Genomic DNA, 25,049 nt, shown 5'->3' on the forward strand with positions numbered 1-25,049 from the left:
CTTGATTTTACTCCGCCACGGCATGTGGAGAGGAAGTAACTCAAGTCACCTTAGGAAGAGTTGACTGGGAAGCATGGTTTTCTCCACTGAAATTCCTTTAGAAAAAAATGCTTTGGGATGTCTTTTGTAGAAAAAAAAAAAAAAAGACTCTATTTTTTTTTCTTTAAAGTTATAATTCAGGTGGGAAGAAGGAACAAATGCTGTGAGGGTGGGCAGAGACGGAGGGGCCGTGCCGGCAGCCTGGGTGGCAGCGCAAGGGCAGCCCGCGGCTGGTCCCTACCTCTGGCACGACCGCGCTGCCTGAAACGCAGGCATTTGGCAAAGGATTTGGCCAAAGGATTTGGGTGGGAAGGATTGCCAGCTTTCTGCTGAGAAACGCTGGAGTTTGGCTTAGGGCCGTAGGTTTTTTTAATCTCTGCATTTGGCTAGGTGATGACTACGTCGGGATAATCCCGGGTCAAATGCGGTTATTTGCTTATCTGGGAGAAGCTTTCATCCCGTGGGCCACGTGAGCGCCAAATTAAAGCGTTTGCTTGGTTCTCACACAGGCAGAGAAATGCATTGCTGGTTCCTGTGCTGGTTCGGGACGGGTCCTGCCAGCACCCCAAGGCCCCAGAGCTGCAGCAGCCCAGGCTGGGCACCTCACGGGGCAGCCGGCGGCACGGCCGGGAGCGGGAGCCAAGGCTCGATGGTGATAGCACAGCTTCATCACGGGAATAATCTTCCCTCGCCGTTCAAAGCAACTTATGCTACAAAACCCTCCCCTGTGTCTTATCAACCTGCCCTTTTTATCATCCGAGACGTTTATTTGCCCCTAAATTTGGGGAGAGCAGGCTATCCCCGGGGTGCACGCGTGGTGCAACGCCTGTTTTCCTCAGCTGCTCTCACGACAGGAGCAAAGCGCTGAGCCAGGGCTTTTCCCTATCACATGCCTGGCTGCTGGCACTGCCAGCCAGGCCGTTCAGGAGGGGCTTGGTGCGTGCCTCATTGCTCAGCTGCCTGCTGACTGAAGGGGAAGTGCGGCAGGTTACCTGCTGGCCGCAGATAGCATCAGCGATTGCGCCTTGTTAAGCGGCTCCCCAAGCAGCAGCCGGGTTCATTGGAGCACTGCTGGAGAAGAGGCAGCAGCCCAGGTCTCGCAAGGCTTTCCTCGGCAGGTGTGGTGTTTTGGTTCGCTGCCGAGTGTCGCATTGGTGCCCTACGGCTTGAGAGAAGTATTCAGCTGCCGGACCCAGGGAAAATGTGCTTAAAACTCCTTGGTTTGCACGGGCTGCCGTATTCTTCTCAGCCTCCAAACTGTGACAACTTTATACAGTGTAACTTGGAGAGCGTGGCAGTGACACCCATCAGCCCTGTACGGGCTTTAGGCACAATTCCAGGAGTCTGAAATGCCAATAAAATTGTGCAGAGTGGATGCAGCCAGGGTGACTGTGACATTTTTAGCCTCTTGTATTTCTCTTTGGGGAGCACATGGCAGGATTTGGTGGTTTCTGCTTGGAATTGCTGTTTTTCCTGCATGCTTGTCTCTGATGCATTGGTGCTGCGGCCAGCAAGCCGAGAGGTGCCGCACAAGAAGATGCGGGGCAAAAGGATGCCTCGAGGTGATGAGCCCGGGGTGTTTTGAACAGCACTTTTTGGGGTTGATTCATCACTGGTGGTGGGACTTGGTGCCATATGAAACAGCTGGTGATGAGGTGGGTGCGTGCGCCTTGGGATGGGTCTGTGAATCAGTGCCTTGTGGTCCCTTATCTGCTGGCCCCGCTTTGCTGCAGCAGGAGGGGGATCCCACGGAGGTGAGTAGGTCTCCGCTCACCAGACCATGGCTCAATGACACGGTGTGGGCAGCGTTAAAAGTCTCTGAGCATCAAGTCAAAAATATTGCAGCCACACGGCACCAAACTTCAGCCCCACAGAAACTCACTCCTCCAGCTCCAGCACGGCTTAACAGGTTTTAGAGGGTTCATTTTTGCTGGCACCTCGTGACACAGCCTCATTTATACTTCAGAGCCAGTGTTACCTGAGCATTTCTATGCTGGAGCCTGGCCATTGTGGCTGGTATCAAAGCGGAGACCCGGAGACGCTCAGCATATATTGCATATAAATGGTATGTAGACGTGGCACTTGGGCAAAAAAAAAAATGATGAGGTTGAGGAACTACCACCCCATCCCATAATGCAGGTGTGCAAAATCACTTCCTAGCCTGCGTGTTGGCTGTGTGGCCTCAGCATGTTCTTCTGACGCTATTTTTGGGGACAGGTGGATACATACAGTTTTAGTTTGGGGCCCCTCGCTACAAGAAGGACATGGAGGTGCTTGAGCGAGCCCAGAGAAGGGCAATGAAGCTGGTGAGGGGCCTGGAGAACAAGTCCTACGAGGAGCGGCTGAGGGAGCTGGGCTTGTTCAGCCTGGAGAAGAGGAGGCACAGGGGCAACCTTATTGCTCTCTACAGGTACCTCAAGGGAGGCTGTAGCGAGGTGGGGGTTGGTCTGTTCTCCCACGTGCCTGGTGACAGGACGAGGGGGAATGGGCTAAAGTTGTGCCAGGGGAGTTTTAGGTTGGATCTTTGGAAGAACTTCTTCACCGAGAGGGTTGTTAGACAGTGGAATGGGCTGCCCAGGGAAGTGGTGGAGTCACCATCCCTGGAAGTCTTTAAAAGATGTTTAGATGTAGAGCTTAGGGATATGGTTTAGTGGGGACTGTTAGTGTTAAGTCAGAGGTTGGACTCGGTGATTTTAGAGGTCTCTTCCAACCTAGACGATTCTGTGATCTGGGGGAAAAAAAATCAAAGCTGTGTTGTCTGAGCCTTGCCTTGTTGTGCAGAAAACAGAGCAGTCCCTGGTTCCCATGTGCGAGCATTTTCACTCCTGGTGATTGCTGGCTCTTCCCGCTTACTTTGAAGCATATTAGTGCTAATTAATTATCTGCAAATCTTATCCTTGACTCACCTGCTGGGAAACAACGCCTGCACTGAGGCAGCAAGCTGTAGGAAGAACATGGTGTCAGGAACTGGCTGGCTCCCAGGGAATCTCTCCCATCTCTGGTGGGCGGGTGCAGCGGCGGCGTCTCCATCAGCGCTGAATGAGGGAGCCACCGGGGCCCCTTTTGTTTTGTAACAGCTGAGTTGTGGAAGTTATTGCTCAAATCGCAGGTGGGGCCAGCGCCAGGCAGCGGCCAAGCCCCGAGGAAGCAATATGGGGTGATGTGGGGCAGAGGGATGCAAACAAGACGGATTTTTGGAAAGGATCCTGGGGAGGGACCAGCCCTCTGTGGGAGCGGGGACCCAGGGTGGGAGCTCCACAGCGCTGGCAGCCTGCAGGTGGCATTGTACAGAGCATAATTAGCACATCTGCGTTGATGAGGCAGAACTTCTCTCCTCTGCGATGAGGCTTCCCCCAAGCATGCCCAGCTCCTGCCCACGTCCCGTCCTGCAGTCTTCTGGGCTTTCCCTGGCACTTCTCACCTGGGAGAAGTTTGCTCAGGAGGAGCCTTGGCTTCCTGAGCCCAGTCCCAGCCCAGGAGGTGCTAGGGTAGGATGAGAGGCCACAGAGATGTCACGAGGGCCTCCTAAATCACTCCATTTTGTGGGATTTGGGGGCTTTGCCATTCACAAATCCCACTTCTAAGCGTTGTCATTACAAACTTCCCCAGAGCGAGAGCTTTTCACGCAGTCTGTTACTGACTCTCTTCCCCTCAGGCCATGTGCTCCTCCATCAGAATTGAACCCGTGGTGAAGGAGAAGAACAGGATGGGAGAGTGCCCGGTCTGGGAGGAACGGGAGGACGCGCTCGTCTACGTCGACATTAACTCCCAGAAAGTCTGCCGCTGGAGCGCGGCCACCGGCGAGGTGCAGAGCGTGGCTGTGGGTAAGGGGCCGCTGTCTTCAGGGCCATTCGCTGCTCCGCCTCGTGAGTCTGATCCAGGTCTGCAGGGGAAAAGGTGTGGTCCTAAGGGCTGTGTCTGCACAGAACGGGGAGAGAGATGGAGAACACAGAGATGGTGAGCTGCGCTCCTCAGGGGAGGATGTTACAGACATCTGCAGAAACGTTGGCCTTGCTCTGTTGGCTTCAGCTCGGCCTTTCCTGGGCCAGGGATGCCCTGATCAAGTCCTCAATGAGGTGGGGTGGGGTAGGGCCCACTGCTGGCCCCAGAGATGCCCATCGTCTCACATCCCTCTTTCCTGCAGATGCCCGCGTCGGCTCGGTGGCACTGCGGCAGTGCGGGGGCTACGCCATCACCCTGGGGAAACGGTTTGCCTTTCTGGACTGGGACACCCAGGTGGTCACCACCATCCTCGAGCTCGAGCAGGATAAACCCAACAACAGATTCAATGATGGGAAAGTGGATCCAAAGGGGAGGTTTTTTGCTGGTAAGTCACCGGCAGAAATTTTCCCCAGAGCAAAGAGGAACTAACGAGGGTGTGTTGTACACAGTGCACTTTATTCCAGGTTCTTGATTCCTTTGTTGAATTCCCCACAAAACCCACTGCCGCCAGTGCAAGCCATCGTGTGAGTAGTGTGCTCGGCTGCTGCTTCAGCCTCCAGTCACCCAGGAGAGGCGGACAAGTGGTGCTGGATCCTTTGATCTAGATGAGGGCAGAGGCTGCCCAGAAGGGCCACCAGGCAGGAAGGCTCCGCTTCTACTTAGTAGATGGTGTTTCCCAAAAGTCTGCCTGTGCAGGCAGAGGAAAGCCATCAAAGGGCTTACCTGGGTGGGAAGGTTTCTGGAGGTGCAGAGGAGGATGTGGCTCCTAGACCAAAGCAGGTGCTGAGGCTCGCAGCCTTCAAATGCAAGCACTGCTCAGCCCATAGGAAAAGGTGCTGGCAGAGCAAGTGGGGCTGTTGCCACTGGCTGCAGTGCAGATAGGGACCCCTGAGGTTTTCCTCCTATCCACGCTGGGAGCAGGGAGCAACTGATGTGAGTGAAAATGGCCCTGCCAGCCAGCCACATCCTCTTATTTCAAATTTGCCAAAATCAGCAAATTTGTTTGGCTTCTGGTTGTGCTTTAGGGCTCACGTGTCACTAGAATGAGAATAGGAGAGAAGATAAAGTACACCTCTTTGTATACCTGTTCCTAGCTGTGTGTGACAGATCAATGATTTCAACAGCAGTTTTGGCCAAATGCTGTAAAACAAACTCAAGAAACCTTATAAAATGGGAGACCAATAGAAACAGATTGCCCCAACTGAAAGAAAATGTAAATGTTCCCTCTAGGGGTCTTAATATATTTCAGAGCTCTCTCCTTGGAGAAGGGTGAATCTGTAAGATTCACTTCTATAAGAGTGAAACAGAAATTAAATAACGAATGCAACACTGAGGCATAAATTAATTAAAAATATTATCTCACCTCTGTTGTTCTTCACTTGTGATTTACAGCACCTGTATTTTAAGGTCACAGCCCATCTAAATAATAAAAGTAGCCTATAAATAGCAACAACAAGAGCATATGATACTTGCCTACATCCTTGCTTCCTCTCATTGTGAGCAAAACCTCAGCACTTGGCGTCTTGTGGCTTTCTTTGTCTTTGGTGCCTACGACTGAAACCACACGGAGATGCAGAAACTCGCCCTGTTCTTGGCCAGGATCACTTCCCCAGGGGCAGCTTCTCCTGGACTGCTCCTTGTCTCCACCTCACCAGTCTTACAGCACCATTTAGTCCCGTTCTCACTGCCATGAAGAGGGCATTTTGCTCCTCTTCTATCATCCTGCTGTTTCCTGTGGGATCTTTGCCATCCTCGGGTGTGTAGGACATCTCCAGGCCCATTTCTGCAAGGTCTCTGTCCTTGCAGTGGCTCCATAGCTCAGCTGCTTTGTCACTGGGGATGGAGATTTTTTTGTCACCTTGGGATGGAGATATTTTTCTTCCTATTTTAGACAGCTTGGGAAATACATGCTATTGTAAGGAGGCATTCACTATCAAATGAATAGCAGGACATACCATGAAAGCTTAAAGAGCATAACAACAATATCTGGTGCTAGGATTTCTTATTAAAAGTTAAAGGTTTCTGATGGAGCATGAGGAAGTCACTCCTGTGGGAGCAAGCTGCTTCTTAATCAACACTCCTGCTTTCTTTTCAGGTACGATGGCAGAAGAGACAGCGCCGGGGGTCCGAGCGAGACGACAAGGGGCTCTCTATACTCTTTTCCCTGATCTTTCGGTAATAAAACAGTTAGACCAGGTGGACATCTCCAATGGTCTGGACTGGTCCCTGGACCACAGGACCTTCTTTCACATCGACAGCCTGGCATACGCTGTGCATGCCTTCAGCTATGATGTGCACACTGGAAAGATCGGTACATGCACTTTTCTAAATTTGGTGACAAGTAGCATTATGGCTCTTTCTGCAGCAAGACCTGGGTGTGTAGTATCTTGTGATTTATCTGACAGATCTCGTATCTCTCAGCAGGCTGATCATGATTTTTCTCAAATTTAGGTATGGTGCAGGTGTATTTGGTGAGCCATCTTTTGACAGTCCTTCAGCTTTGGCATTTTCACCTGGATAGATGGCTCATATTTAGACCTGTCCAAGAAGTTGCAGGGACGAAGCCTTTTATACCGAGAATTAGCTTCTGTGATGCTGTTTATTCTTGAGTGCCATCTACTGGAATGCCTCAACTGTATTCGCTTCATAATTGTCAATACAGAATGAGCATGTGCATATCACAGAAATGTATTTAAAAAATCAAGTAATCATTGTGACTGAAGCTTAATTCTGAAGTTAAGGCTGCCTGCAAATGTTTGGCAAATTTCTCTTCAAGTCATTTTCTGGACAAAGATTTTTTTATTGTAATATCTGCGAAAAGGAAATTCAAGTGAGAGCACAACTGATGTAGTGTCATTTTAAAACTGTGTGGAGTATTTTTGTGCTGTCTCAACCTGTTATGCTCCATAGGAATTTAAGAGGCTGAACTGCCTTTCCCTGTACTGTCATCTGTGTGAACCTGGTGAATTGATGGGTGAAAGCCATACAAAGTAACTGCAATTACTCAGATTTCTGTTTTCTCCTCTAAGATTTTAGGAGATAAGATTTCCAAAGAAGATATAACACAACTTTCCCTCTCAAATACAAAATCCTGATGAGGATGCATTCCCCAGGCTTGGCCCAGTGCTGGTGTTTGCATTTTTGGGTGGTGCGGTGACTGCAGGGCCTGCACCACAGCCCAGCCTGCCAAGCATGGTTCCTGGGTCTAGTCAAAAAAGGGGGCTTTGCTGGTCATGAAAATAAGTCCAGTCCTTGATCTATACCCAGGAGAGATGCCATTATTCGTGGGGTGCATCGCCCACAACAAGACTGCCATGAGCACCGCAGCCCAGGAGAAGCGGCTGTGCCTGGGAGGTTTGTCACGGGGACAGGGCCTCTGGTCCTCGCCCCTTGGTACAGGGCAGGAGTGCTCAGAAATGCCGACACGATATGAATTTTACAGCACATTTTTTCTCACAGAACATGAGCTTGCCTGCTGCCAAGAGCAGGGAAGCTGCCGGGTGGGGACCTGCTGGGCACCGGTAGCCCAGGTCACCCAGCTCCGCGCCTCTGCCCGCAGCCTGCCCCAGGCTTGTGTACTGCTTGGAGGAGGAGGAGGGGATGCCCGACGGGATGTGCATTGACGCCGAGGGGAAGCTCTGGGTGGCCTGCATCGACGCCGGGAGAGTGATCCGTGTCGACCCGGAGACGGGTGAGGCCTGCCCTGGTGGCACCTTGTTTGTGGGGACATGGCCCGACCTTCACTAACAGCAATTTCCCGTTTGCCTCCTCCCTACAAAAAGGGAATTGGGAAACAGTCTCTTTTTTATTTTTATTTTTATTTTTTTCCCTGCAGGAAAAAGAATCCAAACTGTGAGGCTGCCGACGCCGAGGATCACCTCCTGCTGCTTTGGTGGGAAAGACTATGCAGAGATGTACGTGACGTCTGCCTACGATGGTCTGGACGACGCCACCCTTGCCAAGGAGCCTCACGCAGGAAAGATTTTCAAGGTGATGGGTGTTGATTTTTTTTTTTTCCTTTTTTTTTTTAATCAGACCTGTACTTGCGTGTCTGTATAGCATATTCTGTAATATACTGTAAGGAGGAACTGGGTGTCACTCCTATTTCTTACTATAATTTTGTCAGTTTCAGAAATTCCTCTCCCTTAAATCTCAGTTTTCAGTTGTGCCAGGATATCTAAATATTTACATCACAGACTGCTAGTTTAAAAGTTAAATGCTTACATTCACCAGGGCAAAAAGTTGCATCCCCATCCCCAAAATTCGGGGATTTTTTTAGTCTGTTAAGTGCTACCTTTTAAATAATTAATAACTCATATTTTTGTCTAGGGTTCTTCAATGCAAAGCTTTTTTCTCTCATCATTTTGCAGTCCATTAGCAAAAAAGGAATTGGGAGAATAAAATGCTCCTCTGAAACAGCAATTACTGTCACTGAAAATTGAGCATAACATGAAAGGGTTGGACTGTTAGTGAAGGGAAATGGAAAAAAATTAAACTTTATTATCAGTTTGGCAATAGGATGAAGACATGTTCCAGGAGGGACGGGGATCTAATCTGGGATCTGGGACCTCCTAACTGAAAGGGCATCCAGAACAGATTTCCCATGGCTGAGAACTGATAGATCTTTCAAGCAGACAATTTTAGGAGGTCACAGGAAAACTAAAGACCAAAAGATCATCATGAACCTTGATTTTTTTTTTTTTTCTTTAATCTCTGTTCCTCAGTTCTTCAGCTATAAAAGGAAACTGATATTTTCTAAAACTCACATTCGTCTTGTACGGGCAAGGTAATTTAAAAGTTACTATGGCTTGTTTGGATAACACAGAGCTAAGTACCACATGTAACAGTCACAAATACTGTGTAAATTAGCAAAAGTCATGAGTGGTGCTTGATAATCTTGAAGATCTTAATGGTAAATGTTTCCAAAGGACTCCATGTAATGACTCTTTCTGGGTTCTTCTTGAAGCAGGGGACCCCTGATATAGGGATAGGTTGCTATGATATATTTTTGTACATTTGAATGTTTCCATTGTGCTCAGAGATTTATCTCCTTCCTTCCCTCCTTCCTATTTTCCTCTCTCCCTTCTTCCCTCCCTCTCACTTTTTTTTTCTCTTTGTTTAACAGATAACAGGCCTGGGCGTTAAAGGGATCCCCCAGAATTTCTTTGCTGCTTGAACGCTAACACTAAATAAAAAAAATAACAATGGAGAAGTGCTTGCATCTTGTAGTAATTCTGACAAGAAGTCCGATGAACTACAGAATTCATCTGTGTGAGGATTTCTAAACCCATGTTTGCGAAGGTGATTGGAATTGAAGATATTGCTATACGATAGGTTGGAGAGGTAAAGTTAATGTGTTACATTTTGATATCTTTTTGTGACTTCACATAAAACGCTTCAAGCTCAAGCTTAGGGTGCTTTTGAGCTTTCTGATGGCCAGCTCTGGATTTTTGTGTCTGCGTTGTTCCTGAAGCAGACCTGACTCCCGTTTTGTCTCGTCATGATACAGTGACAGAGCAGCAATGATATGTCAGATTTTAATACATATTTTGAGTGTGATGCCTGGAACTGGACTGCATCTCTGCTGTGGAATTTCCCCCAGTGTATTTTCTTAGTGATCAGACTTATTTGTAGTATTCAGGCTCCGATTTTAGATCCTTGCTGGCCTGCTTCCATTTGCTTTGTCACAAATTTTTGTCTTGTCTTTAGGACACCATTTATGCACTGAAAATAAAATACGCAGCCATATTTAAAAGGTGTCTATGGACTTTTTTGCTCTGCATTCAGTCATGAATGCAGAAAACATGGTGACCACCCACAGTCTGGATGCAAACAGGATGTGAGCTACCAGGATGGCCTATGGCACTAAAAACTGATGCTCCATAGAAATGACCTGGCAGAGGTCACATTTGGCACAGGCATGGACTTCCCTTTGCTTTCCATATCTTCTTATTGAATGCACAGCTTATTTCTTCTTCTCCTGTTCCAAGTCTTTACCTGCTTTTTCTTCTTCTTCTTCTTTTTTTTTCTTTTCCTTTCAGATTTTCTCTTTCTTCTCTTCACCCTGAGTTTCTATCCCCACTTAGAGTAATCTCACATTTTGTCAGCTTTCTTGTGTCTCTTTGTGGTCTGTATTGTTCAGTGTCAGGTATGAAATCCTTGTCCCTGCCTTCAGTGCTGTGTATACCTGCTCAGGTTCCTGGCTGCATTACCCTCACCTCACCTCCTCTTTCTTCTCTAGGAGGTCAAACGTGGCTTATTGACCTTTCTCCCTATGCTGAAGATGTGCAGGTTTTTTTCCCACACCAAAGCTGACACTGGCTTCTCAGGATTCATGCAGAAGACTCTCATCCTAACCTTGCTTCTTGGAAAATAGGATTACACTTAAAAGTGAAGAAAATTGCAGCATTCGAAAGTGTTATGAACTGAATGAGACTGTTAAAGGCACTACCTAGATGTGGGAAGAGGAAGTTTTGCATTTAAAACACTTGTCTTTTAAACAGAGGCAGTGTTATTTGTAGTTTGTGAATCGAAATAACTCTTCCTTCCAAAACTTTCAGATAGAAAATTGAACTCTCCATGGACTAGTCTGAGCTGTCCAAAGCCAAACCGAAAACAAACAAACAAACAAAACCCCACAAAACTTCCAGTTACAAGAAGAAATTAGGAAGGTATCATTTGGCAAAGCTTGAAGTTGATGGGGCACTTTCAATGCTCTGGGTCCAGGTGTGCAGTGAGTTACTTCTGCCAGTTTGGTAGGCGGCTCATTTTAAAGACTTTGTTCAGAAGCATACACCACTCAGACATTATTTTCACTGAAGTTATTTTAACAACTGGAGTAGACCTTAACCTTAATATAGGCCATCACTATTTCAAGGAAGTTTATTTTTCAGAAACTTGTAGTTTTGCTCCAGAAATGGAAGAGAGAGATAAGGAAGGGAGACATCAGTAATTTTGGGTGCCATACTGTGAATTCTTCCCTATCATTCGATATTTGTCAGATATGATTGTTTTCTCCTTTGATGTTACCTTTCACTGTAACTCCAATAGCTTCTGCCAGGAGTTGGGGTCCCTGTTGGCTTGGTTGAAGGGACTCCTGAGTACGGGGTTTTCCCAAATGGCATCAGCACCCCTGCAGGGAGCCAGGTCCTGTCCAAACCCTGTCCAGACTGATCAGGTGGAAGTGAAGTTGTCCACTTCTTCCCTCTGCTTCTATTGCACGTGCTGCAGGCAGGGCAAAAAGAGCTTCTCACATGTGAGCAAGTGAGATGCACTTTGGAAAAAGCTGACAGACATGGTTGTGTGAAAACAGAGTGCCATGGGACAGGGCCCTGACCAAACTATTCTTGTCTCCTACAACTCCATGAACTATATAGTTCATTATCCTGTGAGCAAGAGCTGATTATACCACAGCGGTATGGAAATCCCAACTCAAGTTGTATTTTAGAGGTTATTTAAATGAGAACCCAAAGCTGTGCTGGATTCACTGAACCATTGTGACCCATTTGATCCAAGCTGGGGCAGCAGATTCTGTCCCATCAGAAGATACAGCCCTGTGGAGATCTGCTTGATCTCAGGAGGAGCTCCAGAAGCTGTTTTGAGAAAAAGCTTAGTGCATGTGCAACAACTCTTCATTGAATCAGTTCATTTTGATCTGTCTTTTGCTTGTTTTCTTTAGTTACTTTCTAGAGAAAGGTTTGATTTCTGTAGCTATCCTGTACATAGCTGGTGAAATATAGTCTTTTAATTGAATTTGGTATCTTTGTACTGCCTGGAAAGATGGACAGCACAGAATACGTTTTCAGATCCCTAATGCTGACACTGATTTTACAAAGAGTTCAACAGTGCTCGTTGCTCACCACATCAGACGTTTCAGTGCCTTTCTCTGGGGTATTTGGCCATTCTGCCACTGCTTCTCAAAGCCTTGAGTCACCTCTCAGACACCCAGCACTTTCAGCAGGGAGTAAGAACTTGATGCCTGAGGAGGAGAATCTCCCCAGATAACTCAGGCATGGAGCAGCAGGGAAACTGCGGTTAGTTGTTTGGAAATGTCGAGCAGGATACACAGGGTGAAGGTTCTTGGCCCACTGCTCTGCTTCACTCCTACCTTGGTCTGGAAGGGTACGTGAGTCCATGCAGCTGCACAAAGCCAATTTGACTGAGAAATAAAATGTTTGGCTCATTCTAACCTTTGCTCAAGCACCAGGCTGCTGTTTGTTTCCCCAGTTATGATTCCAGTAGTAATTAGGCTGATGGGGGTTCTTACCAGCAAAGGTGTTAAATGCCTTCTGGCACCATGCCTATGCCAGACTGGTATAAGGAACATGGACAATTATGCAAGATTTCCTGTTTACCCGCTCTGGAGAGGAATGTGAAGGCAGGATGTTTGGAGGGTAGTCAAGTGTCTTAATCTTTAATAAAATAATAATAAAAAGTAGGAAATGTATGCAGACAATTCATTTAATAAAAAAATATCCAATTATTTACAAAATTGTCTGTCCAATAGCCTATGTGCTCTTCCAGAAAAGAAAAGTAGATTGTTTTGAAACACTATGCACATGACAAAACCTTATTACTCTGATATTTTTGCTAGAGCTTCCCTGGGCGTGCAAGCCAGGCTGTCTTGTTTGCAATTCTCTTGCTCTCCTTCCCCCACCTCTGAAGGGAGGTACCATGTGTGCCTCTCAAACTCCAAGCTCTGAGGGCTTTGGGATCTCTCTCAGCTCAGCAGGGCCTCCCAAAAAGGAAAATCTTGAGGGCAAATTTCTCTCTGTTGCCAAAAGGCTCACTATTTCACTTTTCAGATTTCAGAAGTTATTGTTTTATGATTTTGCTTCCTAAAAAGTGTGTTTACTGAAAACTGTGGTGGGGCTGATCTCCAGCCTCATTAGTCAAGAGCAAGATGAAGGCAAGAAGGAGGGAGGTATGGGACTGAGTTTATTCACCTTGTGCATTTTGGGAACAACATGGTACCTACAGTCCTCTGTCATCTCTGAGATGGCTACTGGGTGGCCCAGTAGGAGCATTGGTGTGGGTCAGCCCTGCAGGGTGTGATGCATGGCAGGGAGGCTGCTGCCTGCCCGGGGATCACCTGCTGATGGGGCATCTCCCCTGCACGGGTCATGGGCAGAACATAAAAGAGCTTGCCAACAAGGTTTCCCTTGGGAGGGATTGCTCTCCACATCCTGGCCTTCATAAGCTGTTATAAATATTTTCTGTGTTTCTGAGCTGGGTAAATTGTAGTTCTCTTGCATGCTTTCAGCTGGGGATGTTTTGGTCCTTACATTTCCTAGCTTTTGTGGACAGCTGGAATGCCCTTTTTTGCCTGCCTGAAAAGACACGTCTTTGTGGAAACCTAATTGATCTAAGCTTTGGTTTCCAAATATTCGTAAATGGAGCTAGGTGCAAATGAAGCTGGTTAAACATCACAGCCATGCTGGCATTGCTGCTGCACCCACAGCCCTGCAACTGGCAAACGCAGTAATGTAGGATTTGCCCAGGGAAATGCTGCCATCACTGTCCCTGGGGGTGTTCAAGGAGAGGTTGGATGTGGTGCTTCGGGACATGGTTTAGTGGGTGACATTGGTGGTAGGGGGGTGGTTGCACCAGATGATATTGAAGGTCTTTTCCAACCTTAATGAGTCTATGGTTCTTTGATTTGCTCTGCTGGCTTTTACTGTTGTATCCAGGGCTCTGGCAGAATAGAAGAAAAACAGTTCTTAAACCTGGATAAGCAGACTTAATCATTTTTTTCTAGCAAGCTTTGTTTATCTGTTTATTGTTCAGATTACCCACTTAGTATCAAAGCGAAACTCTGAAGATTGTCTTTTTGTTAATGAGAAAGGGATGGACACAAAGTAAATGGCTTAAAATGAAAAGATCTCTAAGTGCCACCTACTGCAGGTAAGTAAGTCCTTGACAGAACAAAGAGGTAGCTGCCCAGGGGAAATAAACTGGCTTTGCATAGCTAGTTTATTTTACCTTGACCCTATCATGCTCCATATCCACATCAGCATCACACTGACAAACAACTTGAATTCAGATCTTTGCTACCTCCTTGCTGTTATCGCTGTGTCAATGAGAACCGAGATTTGAGTGGGTGATAATGCACAGCCTACAAAGGAGAGACATTGGACTTTGATCCACTATTCACTTGAAAACACTCTTGGAAAATGAGAAGTCATTTGCCATATAAACTATTAACAGGAATATTGGATGATCTGGGCGGGTTTGCTCAGCAGATGGGCCTGACTGGGAAAATGGCTGCAGGAGTGAGAGGCAACTCCTCAGGAGGTGTATGAGCAGGAACTGGGTGGTCTGTAAAGAACAGCTGAAGGGCAGAAAGAGCTGTAGATTAATTTGTTTTGTCCAGAACTGGAGACCACTTCAGCTGCTGAAAGAAATAGCTTATTGGCTTTGCTTGGGCTGCATGTTGCAGTATTGCCAACCTGAAACAGTTGGTGTTGGTTCTCTTCCAGCACCCAAATGAGACTCATGTGAACTATAAACACGAGCGGTGATGACCTCCGAGGAGATGCAGGACCCTCGTTCTTCTCATTTTAATTCATCCTTTGTCTTCTTAAAGAAGAAACTGTTAAACTCCGTGTTTAGTAGCACTCAAGTAGTGTTACAGAAAACTAGACATGAGTGAATACCCTGGCAGGACAGTGGTATCTTCTGGAGACAGCTGATATCACAGTGTTGAAACACTGGGAGGATTTTAAGGAGGGAAAGAAAAAGAGTTATAAGAGATAAAACAAAAACATGGAAGCTGATGTGATAATGAAGATGAATGTGAAAACACAGACATGTTGTTGGCAGGTAAATAAATCCTTGACTGAACAGGTGGGCTCCATAATTTGGAAGTAAAGCTTGAGCTGGCAGATTTATACCTGAAGGGATTCTTATGACTCAGAGGAAACTGAAGATGCTTGCTCCATCCTCTGCAGGACTTTCCTTGCCTTATGCTGCACTTTGTGCCTGTACCTCAGTCCCCCTTCAACCTCCATCTACCCTCTCCTACCCCTGCACCAGCACACCCTGCTTTGGAGAGGGTTCCCCTGCCTTGCCTCGCCTTCCCTTCCCGTGATTCAGCACAAATTACTCCCTCTGTCCAAAAAAAAAAAAAAAAAATATATATATAGTGCTGTGAACAAACTTGACTGTACTATCTTGGCTTGGGGAATGTTGTGTTATTTCTGGCCTGGAGCAATTTGGGACCTGGAATTGTGTCTTCCAGCGTGAGGTTGCTTCACTGCTGTTCTGGCAGTGCTCCTGGGAGGACTGGCCACAGCTGTGTGCTCTTGTCCCTTCTGCCAGGCCCAAGACTTGTCCAGGCCTCCCTCCCCTCCTCCAGTGAGCTCATTTGTGCTCTTTGATGGAAGGTTATGGCTCTGAAATCAATGAATTCTTCACCGTGCTGGCGAGAGAAACAGCCCGCTCCAGGGTGTAACTCAGCAGATGGATTTTAGATGTCTTCTCAAAGCTAGAGGGTTGCACCTTTTAATTATTTACTCTCCTTGATTGCAAAAGCAGTCTTACCTGGGTGAGCGCAGACATCAGTAGACACCTACATTGCAGGTATCTGTGGGACTGGACGGGCCGAATCCCACCTTTGTGTCTCACTGACCTGGATTCCTCTCTCAGGTGTAGGTGGTGTTGGCCAAGAGGTTAAAAAATTAGCTGGGAGGTCACTGAGTGACGGCACAGGCTTGTGTCTGAATAGTGACAATGTTCACTTCTACTTTGTTGGTGCTCGGAGGCCTTCCCTGAGCTCTGTTCTCCAGAGATTTGTGTGGGTCAGCACTGAATTCCTCTCTGTCAGTGAATACCAGAGCCTGCCATGGCTCAGTTTGTTTTCCCTAGAAGATAGGAGCTTCTTTACTTGTGATAAATGACCGTCCCTGCAGCATGTGATGTTTGTTGTGGCAGGCTGGGGTGTAAAGAGCCCCAAGGACAGCTGATACCCTGCTGGGGAAAGCTTGCTAGAGGTGCACAGACACCGTCTGCCTGGAAGGGCTGGAGAGAGATCAGTGCTGTCGTCTCTGCTCTTGGGTAACTGAGGCGCAAACAGGATCGCTTAGGAAAGGTTTAGCTGATTTGGAGAGCCCCAGAGGAGCTCCATCTGCTGGTTCCTGCTCCAGCCAACACCTGGTGGGTTTTGGCAACATGAGGTATGCGGTAGGGGTTGGTAATGAGAACCTGTGGGAGTAACTGCTGAGAGAAGGGAACGCAAAAAGTGGTGCCCAGGAAAGTGGTGACAAGTCCCATGGACTCCATCTTCCCTGTGCTGGCGGCTGCTGCTGTGGCTCCATCCTCCTCCCACCCGCTCTGGATGCTTGCACCCCCTTCACAAGGCCCAGTGGGAGTAGCTTCAGCCAGTGCTATCACTTGGTCAGTGCAGGTGAGCTCAGCTCGGCATGAAGCTGCCAGGGGCAGTGTCCCAGGAATTTGCTCTTAATTTTTGTTAAGAGGCAGGCAACTGAGAAAGAGTCGCTATTTTCTACAACCTGTCAGTAGGGATGTCCCAACAAAGCAAACCTTCTGTTTACTTTAACAGAGGGCTTGAACCATTTCAAGACTCCGTGTGCAGTTCCTTGCTGATGCAATGACAGCATCCTAGGGCAAGCAGTAGCTCATCAGGTGCATTTCCTGCCATGGTGGTGACCTTTTTTTAATAATTTAAACAGGACAATTTTATAATCTTCTAATTTGTTTTCAGCATTTACTTTAAAAATTTGTGTGTGTGGTGGAGGGATGGAGGAGGAAGAGAAGCCAAAAAATGCTATGGTCACTGAAGTACTTTCCTTTCCTTTCCTTTATTATTATTATTATTATTTTTTTTTTTTTTTTTGTTCTTCTATTATTATTGTTAGGATGTGCTAGTGACTAGGACAATTCCTCTTAAAGGATACTGCATACAAATAGCTTTTAAATCTCTTCCCCCATTTAAAAAAAAAGTCATGATCTACAAGGTGAGCTATTTTTGCTAGCTAAGATGAGGAGTGACTGAGTTATGGTGATGCACTGACCTCTGTTGGCATTGTGCTTTCTTATTGAATCTCCCCCAAATGCTGAATGTAATGCTTTCAAAAATGGATGATACATCTGAGACAAGACCTGAGGCAGAACTGGGTCTATGCTGAAGCTGTGTGCTCATGCCACAATAAATCTGACACTGGGACTCTTCATCGAATCACAGGGCTTGGGCATAATGACATGCTGTGCTGGTTTCCTAAATTTTCCCTAAAAATCTCAATCAGCTGTTTTAAATGTGCCAAAAAATCTGGGGATTTCCTCTTGTAGCAGCAGACTCTGTGATGGACCAGGCATTGCCTGCCTGTCCTTCTGCAGCTGGCACGGAGCCAGCCTGAAAAGGAAAAGCACCAAGATCTGACATTACTGTGGCTGTTGGGGAACCACATGCCCACCTCTGATTTTGATCTGTTTTGCGCTGCTGTATCACCCTGTAGTGTGTCGATCCCATGGTAGTGATCAGTTTTGCCTGATCATGCACTGTCGGTCTGCGGTGAGCAACCTTTTTCTCTGCAACACCCTACACAGACTTTGACCAATTATCTCCCTCATAACTCAAGCTTCATCTCCTCTGGAGACAGCCTGCCAGGGGAGCTAGTGGCCATAAGTGTTAGAGGAGCCTGGTGGAGAGAAAGAGGGGCCTGCAGTCAATCTGATTTTAGTTTGGGATGGGTTGACTTGCCCTCTAGAGGTGGTGCACAGCTAGCTCCAGTGGGGATGTCAGATGAGTTTGCCCCCTTTGGAGCAGAGACGCTTGGCACTGGTCCTGCAGTGGGAACACTTTCCAGGTGCGTGCCAAGTTTGGCTTGGATGAAACTCCAGGTGACGCAGGATCTGACATGTGAAGCAATCAACATGCTGCTAAGGAGCATGATACCCCCAGGAGAATGAGGAGTGTGTGTGTAAGGAGCGGTGACAGTGGGGACGGCTATGTGAACTTTGGCTGCTCTGTAACAGGGAGCCTTCCTTCCCCATCTGTCCCTACAAGGACCGAGAATTTGGGAATTTTCTGTTTAGGAGATGTCTGTATTCCTCTCATTCCCCAGGGGGCGCCTGTATGCACAACTTGGGGAGGCACAGTGTTTAGGAATCTCCCTCGGGAGTACCAGGGCTACTGAGAAACTGTGGGGAAAATAAATAAAATTAATCCCTACTTTATTTGGACTTCTCAGTTTGCTTGCATTTTAAAGAGAAGCTGCGGCTGCAGACCATGGGCTAGCCCTTGGAGATGTGTTTTGAAGAGGAGTGGAGTAAGAAACAGGCCCTCCTGTCCTCGTTTCTCACGAAGAGAGCTTTTGTTTGGAAGGAAACCTGCCCAGCTGAGGCGTGAGGGGCATAATATGCAGGGACATGCCTGCTCCTGTGCTGCTGGAACCAAAGGCTGAGGCTGCTGCTCTGTCAGAATATCTGAGTCACATTTTCATTTGTTTTGTTCTTAGCCTGAATTGAGAAAGATCTTGTAAGAAATTTTATGGCTTTTGACATCACTCTGTGCTTTTGCAAGACAATAGCTCGATATTTTGCCCTAGGTGTTAGATTAAAAAATAACTGGAGATTGTGCAAATATTTCTGCTTAGCCGTGGTTATCACGCCAAGGCCCTGTACCCAAGGTCCCCAGGCTGGTGACTTCTGCTGTTGGGGTGGTTCCACTAACGCATGCCATTAAGATAGCAGTAAGATGTCTGTTTGCACTGCTGTTGGATGGCTCTTCTGTGAAAGCACTGGTAGAGAGCCCACCTGGGAGAACCACACATCCTGCCCACCCACACTTGCTATCGGGGCAAATCTTGGTGGTATACAGAGCCTGTAGGTGACACCTGAGCAAAGGCAAGCTGCAGGTACACAGTTCTGCTGCACACAGCATTTTCACACAAGAATATCACTGGCCTTGGCTCCCTGAGGAGTCATGCTCCAGTCAGCAAGGCAATGAGAAGGAGAACAGACCACCACACAGACGTGCTCAGGCAGCTTAACTTTTCTGCAGAATTACAGAGTCCTAAACTCTGTCTGTGAGAACAAAGGGACTTGAAAGAGACTGTAAGAGCAAAGAGAACTGCATTTCTCAATCTCGTGCTAACATCTACGAGCCTGAAATCATTTGGGGGATTTTATGTTCGCTTTCATTTTAAACATGAGGAAGTTCAGGGTGGCTGAGTGAAGGGGGAGTTTTACATATTCCTAATGCCTTACGGATGTGTTCTCAGAGCAATTCGTGTCTCAGACCACTGCTTTCCCCTCTCCTGGCTGGTGCTGCCCCGCAGCTACACGAGGAGCGCAGGCGTGAGGGCTTCCAATTTGTAGCTGACGGTTCTGGTCAGCAAACCAGTGGAGCCCACAGGCTGAAGGGACTTCTCCCATCCCAGCAGCACGGCTATTCAGGTACAAACAGTTAATGGGTGCAACGGCGTACGGTGAGTGTGCCATCATGTTCTTCACCTGGATCCGGGGAGCAGGAAAAACTCGCATTGCAACTTGCCACAAGTGTCCTTGCTCCCTGCAGCTCCGAACATGTGTGCTGTAATAAATGTGCTCGTATACTGCTGTAAGTGAGTTTTATTACTGTCCTTGACTACTGTGAATTGCTTAGTTGCCGTTGTCACGATCGCTACGGGTGGCATACCTGTGGAGATACTGCAAGGAAGACTGACGTGGTTTATACAGCAAAACTTGGCAGTCATAAAAGTCTTAATCCATGGAAAAGCCCATTGCCAAAAAGACACTCTTCAGACTATCTTTTGTAGGATTTGATTTGCTTATAACAGGCAGTGGATTTTTCTTCCTTGCAGGGAGATGTACAAAGTCCTACAGGGCGTGGGGGTGAGGGTGGAAGAAGTCTTAGTGCATCTTAGTCCAACAGAAAGAAAACTGCTGTGGGACATTAACCCATGGGAGGAAGCAAAGACAGTCAGGTGGGGTTTGGCCACTGCTAGAGCAGCTCCTCTGTATTTCCTTGTGTCTCCTTCATGAAACACAACCAGTGGCATTCAAGCAGCTGCTGAGCCGCCAGTGCATGCTGGTGGCTTCGTACCATTGCCTCTGAAAGGAGCTGGTTTGTTAATGCTGCATTTTGAGGCTTGGCAAATCTGCTTTTGAGGCCAGACAGCACCTCATTTTGTACGTTGTGCTCAGCAGTGCTAGTAACATCCCCTAGGTAGCAATGCCTGGTAGCTGCAGCCCTTGTGTGTCTGGTGCGACTTTTCAGCTCCGCATTCCTGACACCAACTTTCAGCGAGTGCCAGTGGAAAACAATCCTCCAGCGAGTGGCTACTTTTAGGCCATGGTGAGGTCACTATGTTTTTTTTTTTTTTTTTACTAGGTAATAAAGTAAAAAAAAAATGTAATAAAGGATAAAATGCTTTGTCATGTTTCCTGGTCCTTTTGGAACTACGTAGTACATCACTTTTCTGTTGTAGATCTTAGTCTTTATTATTAGCAGCGTTTGACCCAGGCAGGCAGCCTGAGCTCAGCTGCCACCAGCCCTGCACCTGCAGCCTCTGGCATGGAGGACTCGTGCTGTTTGCTCATGTCCCCTTGGAGAGCGAGCCTCTGCTACAGGTCACTTCAGACCACACCTGCACTGCCCAAGTGGCAGTGGTCATACGCCCAGGTACTTATGATAAGTGTCCTGAGGCCAAACATGAGCACCACGTCTACACAACTGCATCAGATACGGCTTTGCAGGGCACAGAGTAGGGCTGCTTTTGCACTGAGGATGTGGTTTGTCTGACCTCTGCCACCTTGTCGATAGGTGAGGCATGTTGGTGCCCAATTATGGCCCCTGAAGGGTCTTACTGTACGTCAGGCTGTGGTTATGGCTGACCATGCAAACCAGGAATGCATGGTGGTGGGGTGGGAGGGAGACAATCTTGAGGAAAATATTCATAGTTCTTTCCCAATGATCCAAGCTCAGAGCCATCAAGGCTTAATGAGAGCATCAGGAATTCAGGCCTGGATGGCTCAAAGACACAGACACTTCAGCCTCTGCCCAGTGTCAAAGGTACTGGAAACTTGTCCCCGAGGATGCAGGTGCCTGGTTTTCACAGCTGATCACAGGGACACAAGACTTGCTCTCAGCTTCACCACTGTGATGGATTTAAGCATAAGAGTCTCTCCTCCTCCCCACTCTGCCACCACGTTAGGAGCTGCACACAGTAAAGACGTGGGCAGGGCACTGTAACACTGCAGCTCCCCTACTGCCCCAGCTGCTGCCTCTCATGCTGCTCTGAGAGCTGCCTCCTTGGAGGAAAGGTGTTGCTCTACCCTGTGGGTTCAGCTTCTGTGGGGATTGGGGTGTCATTTATTTTTATTTTTTTTCCTTTTTTTCTGACTTGTCCCAGCTATCAGAAAGAGAGATTTGTGTAGGATGGGGAGTGTGGTGAGAAAGCAGTTGCCAGAGCTCAGGAGTTTGCCTCGTCCCCATAATTCTTAAGGATGATTTTTAAGGAAAAGGACCAGAAAACAAAGCTGAGAAAAGGGAGGAATGAGAGGAGCAGGCTTCCCTTATTCATTGCTTGTAACTGGAAATCCTTTCTAGTGTCTCCCCAGTTCCCAGGGAGATGGCTTCTCACCACGCAGGGAATGGGTTCTAGCAGCAAAGCCTCCTTCTCCTCGTCCTCCTATCTTCTCAGGCTTTGGGTCTGATGAGAAAGATTTGTTTATCTTCCCCTCCAGCCTCTCTTTTTATCAGCATATTACGAGCAGCTTTGCTGTGCCCCCACGTGCTAGCTGGCCTTCTGTGGTCTGCTGATCCAGTGGACACAGCTGATTACCTGTCTGAAAGACAAGAAGAACCAGTAGCTCCACACGGCTCCTGCCCTATTTTATCACTCCCTGACTAGCAGAGGATTGCCTAGCGGGGTGTCAGGAGGGGGAATGAGTGTTTGTGGAGGACCCCGAGCCCCTAGGAGGCCACCATTGTAACAAGAATGCTGCAAGAGTCTGTCCCATGCACTGAGGAAACTTGTATCATTTCTCGGGTCCTTCCCCTCCTCACAGCACACGGCTCACACTGTAGTTGACCACCTGGAAGGACTTCAGTCACTTGTTTAAGGTGCTTGGAAGTCTTTTTTAAAACACTGGTGGGACCAGAACTAACCTAGCTTTACTCAGTGTTTTTTTAGGGCTTTCCAACCTTTCTTGTCAACACTGGTGTAGCAATGTTGAAATTGAAATAGCAGTTGCTTCTGTTTGAGAAGAAAATTGTTTTGCTTGGACCTTGCCTCAAGCCCACTGAAGCCACAGCTAACATCAATGGGACTGGATCAAACTGGAGAAATATATATATATTTTTTTTCTTGTTCAAGAATTTCAGTTAAAATTTTTGCTAATAAAATTCAACTCTGATTTTCTTTCTCCTCTCTGTCATTCTAAAATCCATCAAAACATTTCCCTTGTCTTGCAAAACTGATGAGAAAATGCACATCATGCAGCCCTGGTTCCCGAGTATCCATCACATCAGGGCAGCAGTGTTGTGCTCAGTGTTGCGCTACCAGAGCAGCATTTTTACTCTGAATTTGCCTGCTGCAAATAAAGCCAGGGCTGTCCCTCTGTGATGGCGTGGATACATTGGGGTATGTTCGGGTTACCTAAATCCCACCAAAACCCTTGTGCCAGATGATTCTTGCTGCCTGGCACTAGGTCACCAAAGACACCTAATTGACAGACATGGGGATCAGGAATCAGCGCAGCAGCCCCAGAAGCAAACACAGGGAACCAGAAACCAACTCCAGGCATGCCTGGGACATATTTTTTCTCTAGGGCACAGACCTGCAGGGTGGCTGTAGTGCTGACCACCTTCCCAGTCCCTTTTTATTGCATAGGGTGATCTCCCTGGTGTTGCAGGCTGCCTCAGCACTGTTTCCCCTGCTCTCAGGCGTCCTCACAGCTGCAGCCGTCAGATATGCAGCCTCCTCCCTGAAACGTTAGGCTGCCTGTTCGTTCCCAAAGACAGAAATTAGGTGAGGGTTGAGGGGGCTTATCAGTCTGTCAGGGCAGGAACAAACATACATTGCCAGGGTGTTGCAAATGTCCCCAGAACAGGCAAACACCTCAAATCCAGGGAATTCAGCTAAGGTTGTTTACAAGCTGCGTGGCATTTCTGCATGTTAAGGAGTAAAGAGGAGGTGTGCAATGTCTGGAAATAAAATAAAAAAACGGTGAGGGAAGAAAAAAATCTCATGCAACATCCCAGATATTGTCAGCATTCAATAAACCTCCGAAGGCTGCAAGTCCTCAGAGAAGATGACTGATTTCTCTCAGACTGAGTGCAGTTTATTTTATTTTGGGCAGCCGGGCCTGTTTAAATGTATAAAGTCCAGTTTAAGCCTCTCTGACTGGTGTCGCTCTGACCAATAAACCAGAAATATTTCGCTCTGATCCACAGCTATAAATCAGGCCTGTGTTTCCATCAAGATGCAGTGCTGAAGCTTCTGTATCTATGTGTTTTGATTCTCATAAATGTTACCAGCTTTAAACCTTTTTATTACCAAATGCTTCAAAAGCTCCTTCTGGGTAAGAAGTTCTCCTGTGTCCAATATCTTTGAACTCCACTATCCATCTTTTTAATGTAGACATTTATTTTGCAGGCATGGTGAGAAATCTTGGGCTTCTTCCCCCCTGTTCTTGAGATCTGCTATCATTACTTTTGCAAATATTGCTATAGGTTATCCTTTCCTTGACCCTTCCTTGGGAGACATGCTTATTCAGGGCTTAATCGCTTGCTGATTAATTTCCCGTCATTCCTCCTTTTACTGGCTTCCTAAATCCCCCCTAGAGAGATTGTGACCTAGGGACTAAACCAGGAGCAACTGTCTCTGGAATGATCTCCAGTAATTCCAGAGCAGCTGAACAACAATCACAGAATCACAGAATTGGAGGGGTTGGAAGGGACCTCGAAAGATCATCGGGTCCAAGCCCCCCACCAAAGACCTGAGACCCAAACTCAGACTTGAAAGGGTACGGATCAGAGAGGGCTTTTCCTGCTGAGGGGAGGCTTGCAAGAGTCCGTCCTTTGTAAGTCAGCAGATGCTTCACATCACTATGGTGTGAAGTCCTGTTATAATGCCTCCGGAATAAAATATTTGGGTACTTCACCTCCATAGTTTTTGTTTGTTTGTTTGTTTGTTTTTGAGCTTTCTGTTGTTCATTTCAAATCAACACAAAAATAGCTTGCAATTCTTCTTCTCCACAGCCATATTTCCCAATTAGTCCTGACAACTTCACACACGATGGTTCTCCTGAAACTGTTCTCAGCCACTTTCTGTCACGCCTATGGAAACCCCCACAGCCTATAACCAGCATCTCCTCTTTATTGCTTTCTCTTTCGCTCAACTTCACCTCTCTGGGCATCTCGTCCTTTTGGTTCCTACCTTTGCAACCTGTTCCATGTCTATTCTGTATCTCCCGAAAATTTGGGGATGATTTAGAGGAGCGTTGGTCTACAAACAGCAGTCTGAGCTGTGGCACTGGGACAGCCGAGGGAAGTGGCTTGGCGGCTGGATGTTAACCAGCTCTGCCCGCTGCCACCCCGCCAAGTTTCGCTCTGTGCAAGAGCGTGGCTCTTCCTTTTTCCTCTGCAAAGCTGCGATAGTGAAGCAGGGGTATCTGGAAGATACGCCCTTGCGTGAAGAGGCACGGCACGGCAGCAGCCTGAATTTTCCCTCGTCGTGGCGGCGGTGTGACCCCGCAGCCCCACTGCAGGTGACCCCCTAGGAGGGGTGACGAGAGGCCCTGCGGGCACCCTGCTCCCAAAACCGCACCGAGGCTTTGCGTGTTTGCCTCCCCGGGGCACTCCCTCCCTGCCTCACCGCCTGCCTGCTTCCACAGGACAGCTTTTTGAGGCGCTTGCCGGCATAAATAAGGGTGCATGCCCAAACTGCCTCACGGATGCGAGACGGGCAAGAGGAGGAAAAGAAACTGAAGAACAGAAACTGAGAGAGGGGCGAAGCAGCAGACACCTCAGGTACCACTCATATATTTTTAAGACTTTTTATTTATTTTTTTTCGGGTTTTAACGCCCTCCCCGCTGCTCCCTT

At 47.5% G+C, this 25,049-nt stretch overlaps 1 protein-coding gene across 1 annotated transcript; it reads left to right on the forward strand.

Annotated features, from left to right (window-relative positions):
• Window positions 1-3,697: 3,697 nt before the first annotated feature.
• LOC311221858 (regucalcin-like) lies at window positions 3,698-9,157 on the forward strand (the record flags this gene model as incomplete). The annotated part of the gene is made up of 6 exons (XM_084305843.1): window positions 3,698-3,863; window positions 4,184-4,366; window positions 6,077-6,292; window positions 7,541-7,672; window positions 7,817-7,971; window positions 9,107-9,157. The coding sequence occupies 6 exons, from the start codon at window positions 3,698-3,700 to the stop codon at window positions 9,155-9,157; spliced, it is 903 nt and encodes a 300-aa protein (XP_084161969.1).
• Between the last annotated feature and the right edge of the window lie 15,892 nt (window positions 9,158-25,049).

The sequence above is a fragment of the Netta rufina genome (assembly GCF_964035555.1).
Source record: "Netta rufina genome assembly, chromosome: 1".
NCBI lineage: Eukaryota > Metazoa > Chordata > Aves > Anseriformes > Anatidae > Netta > Netta rufina.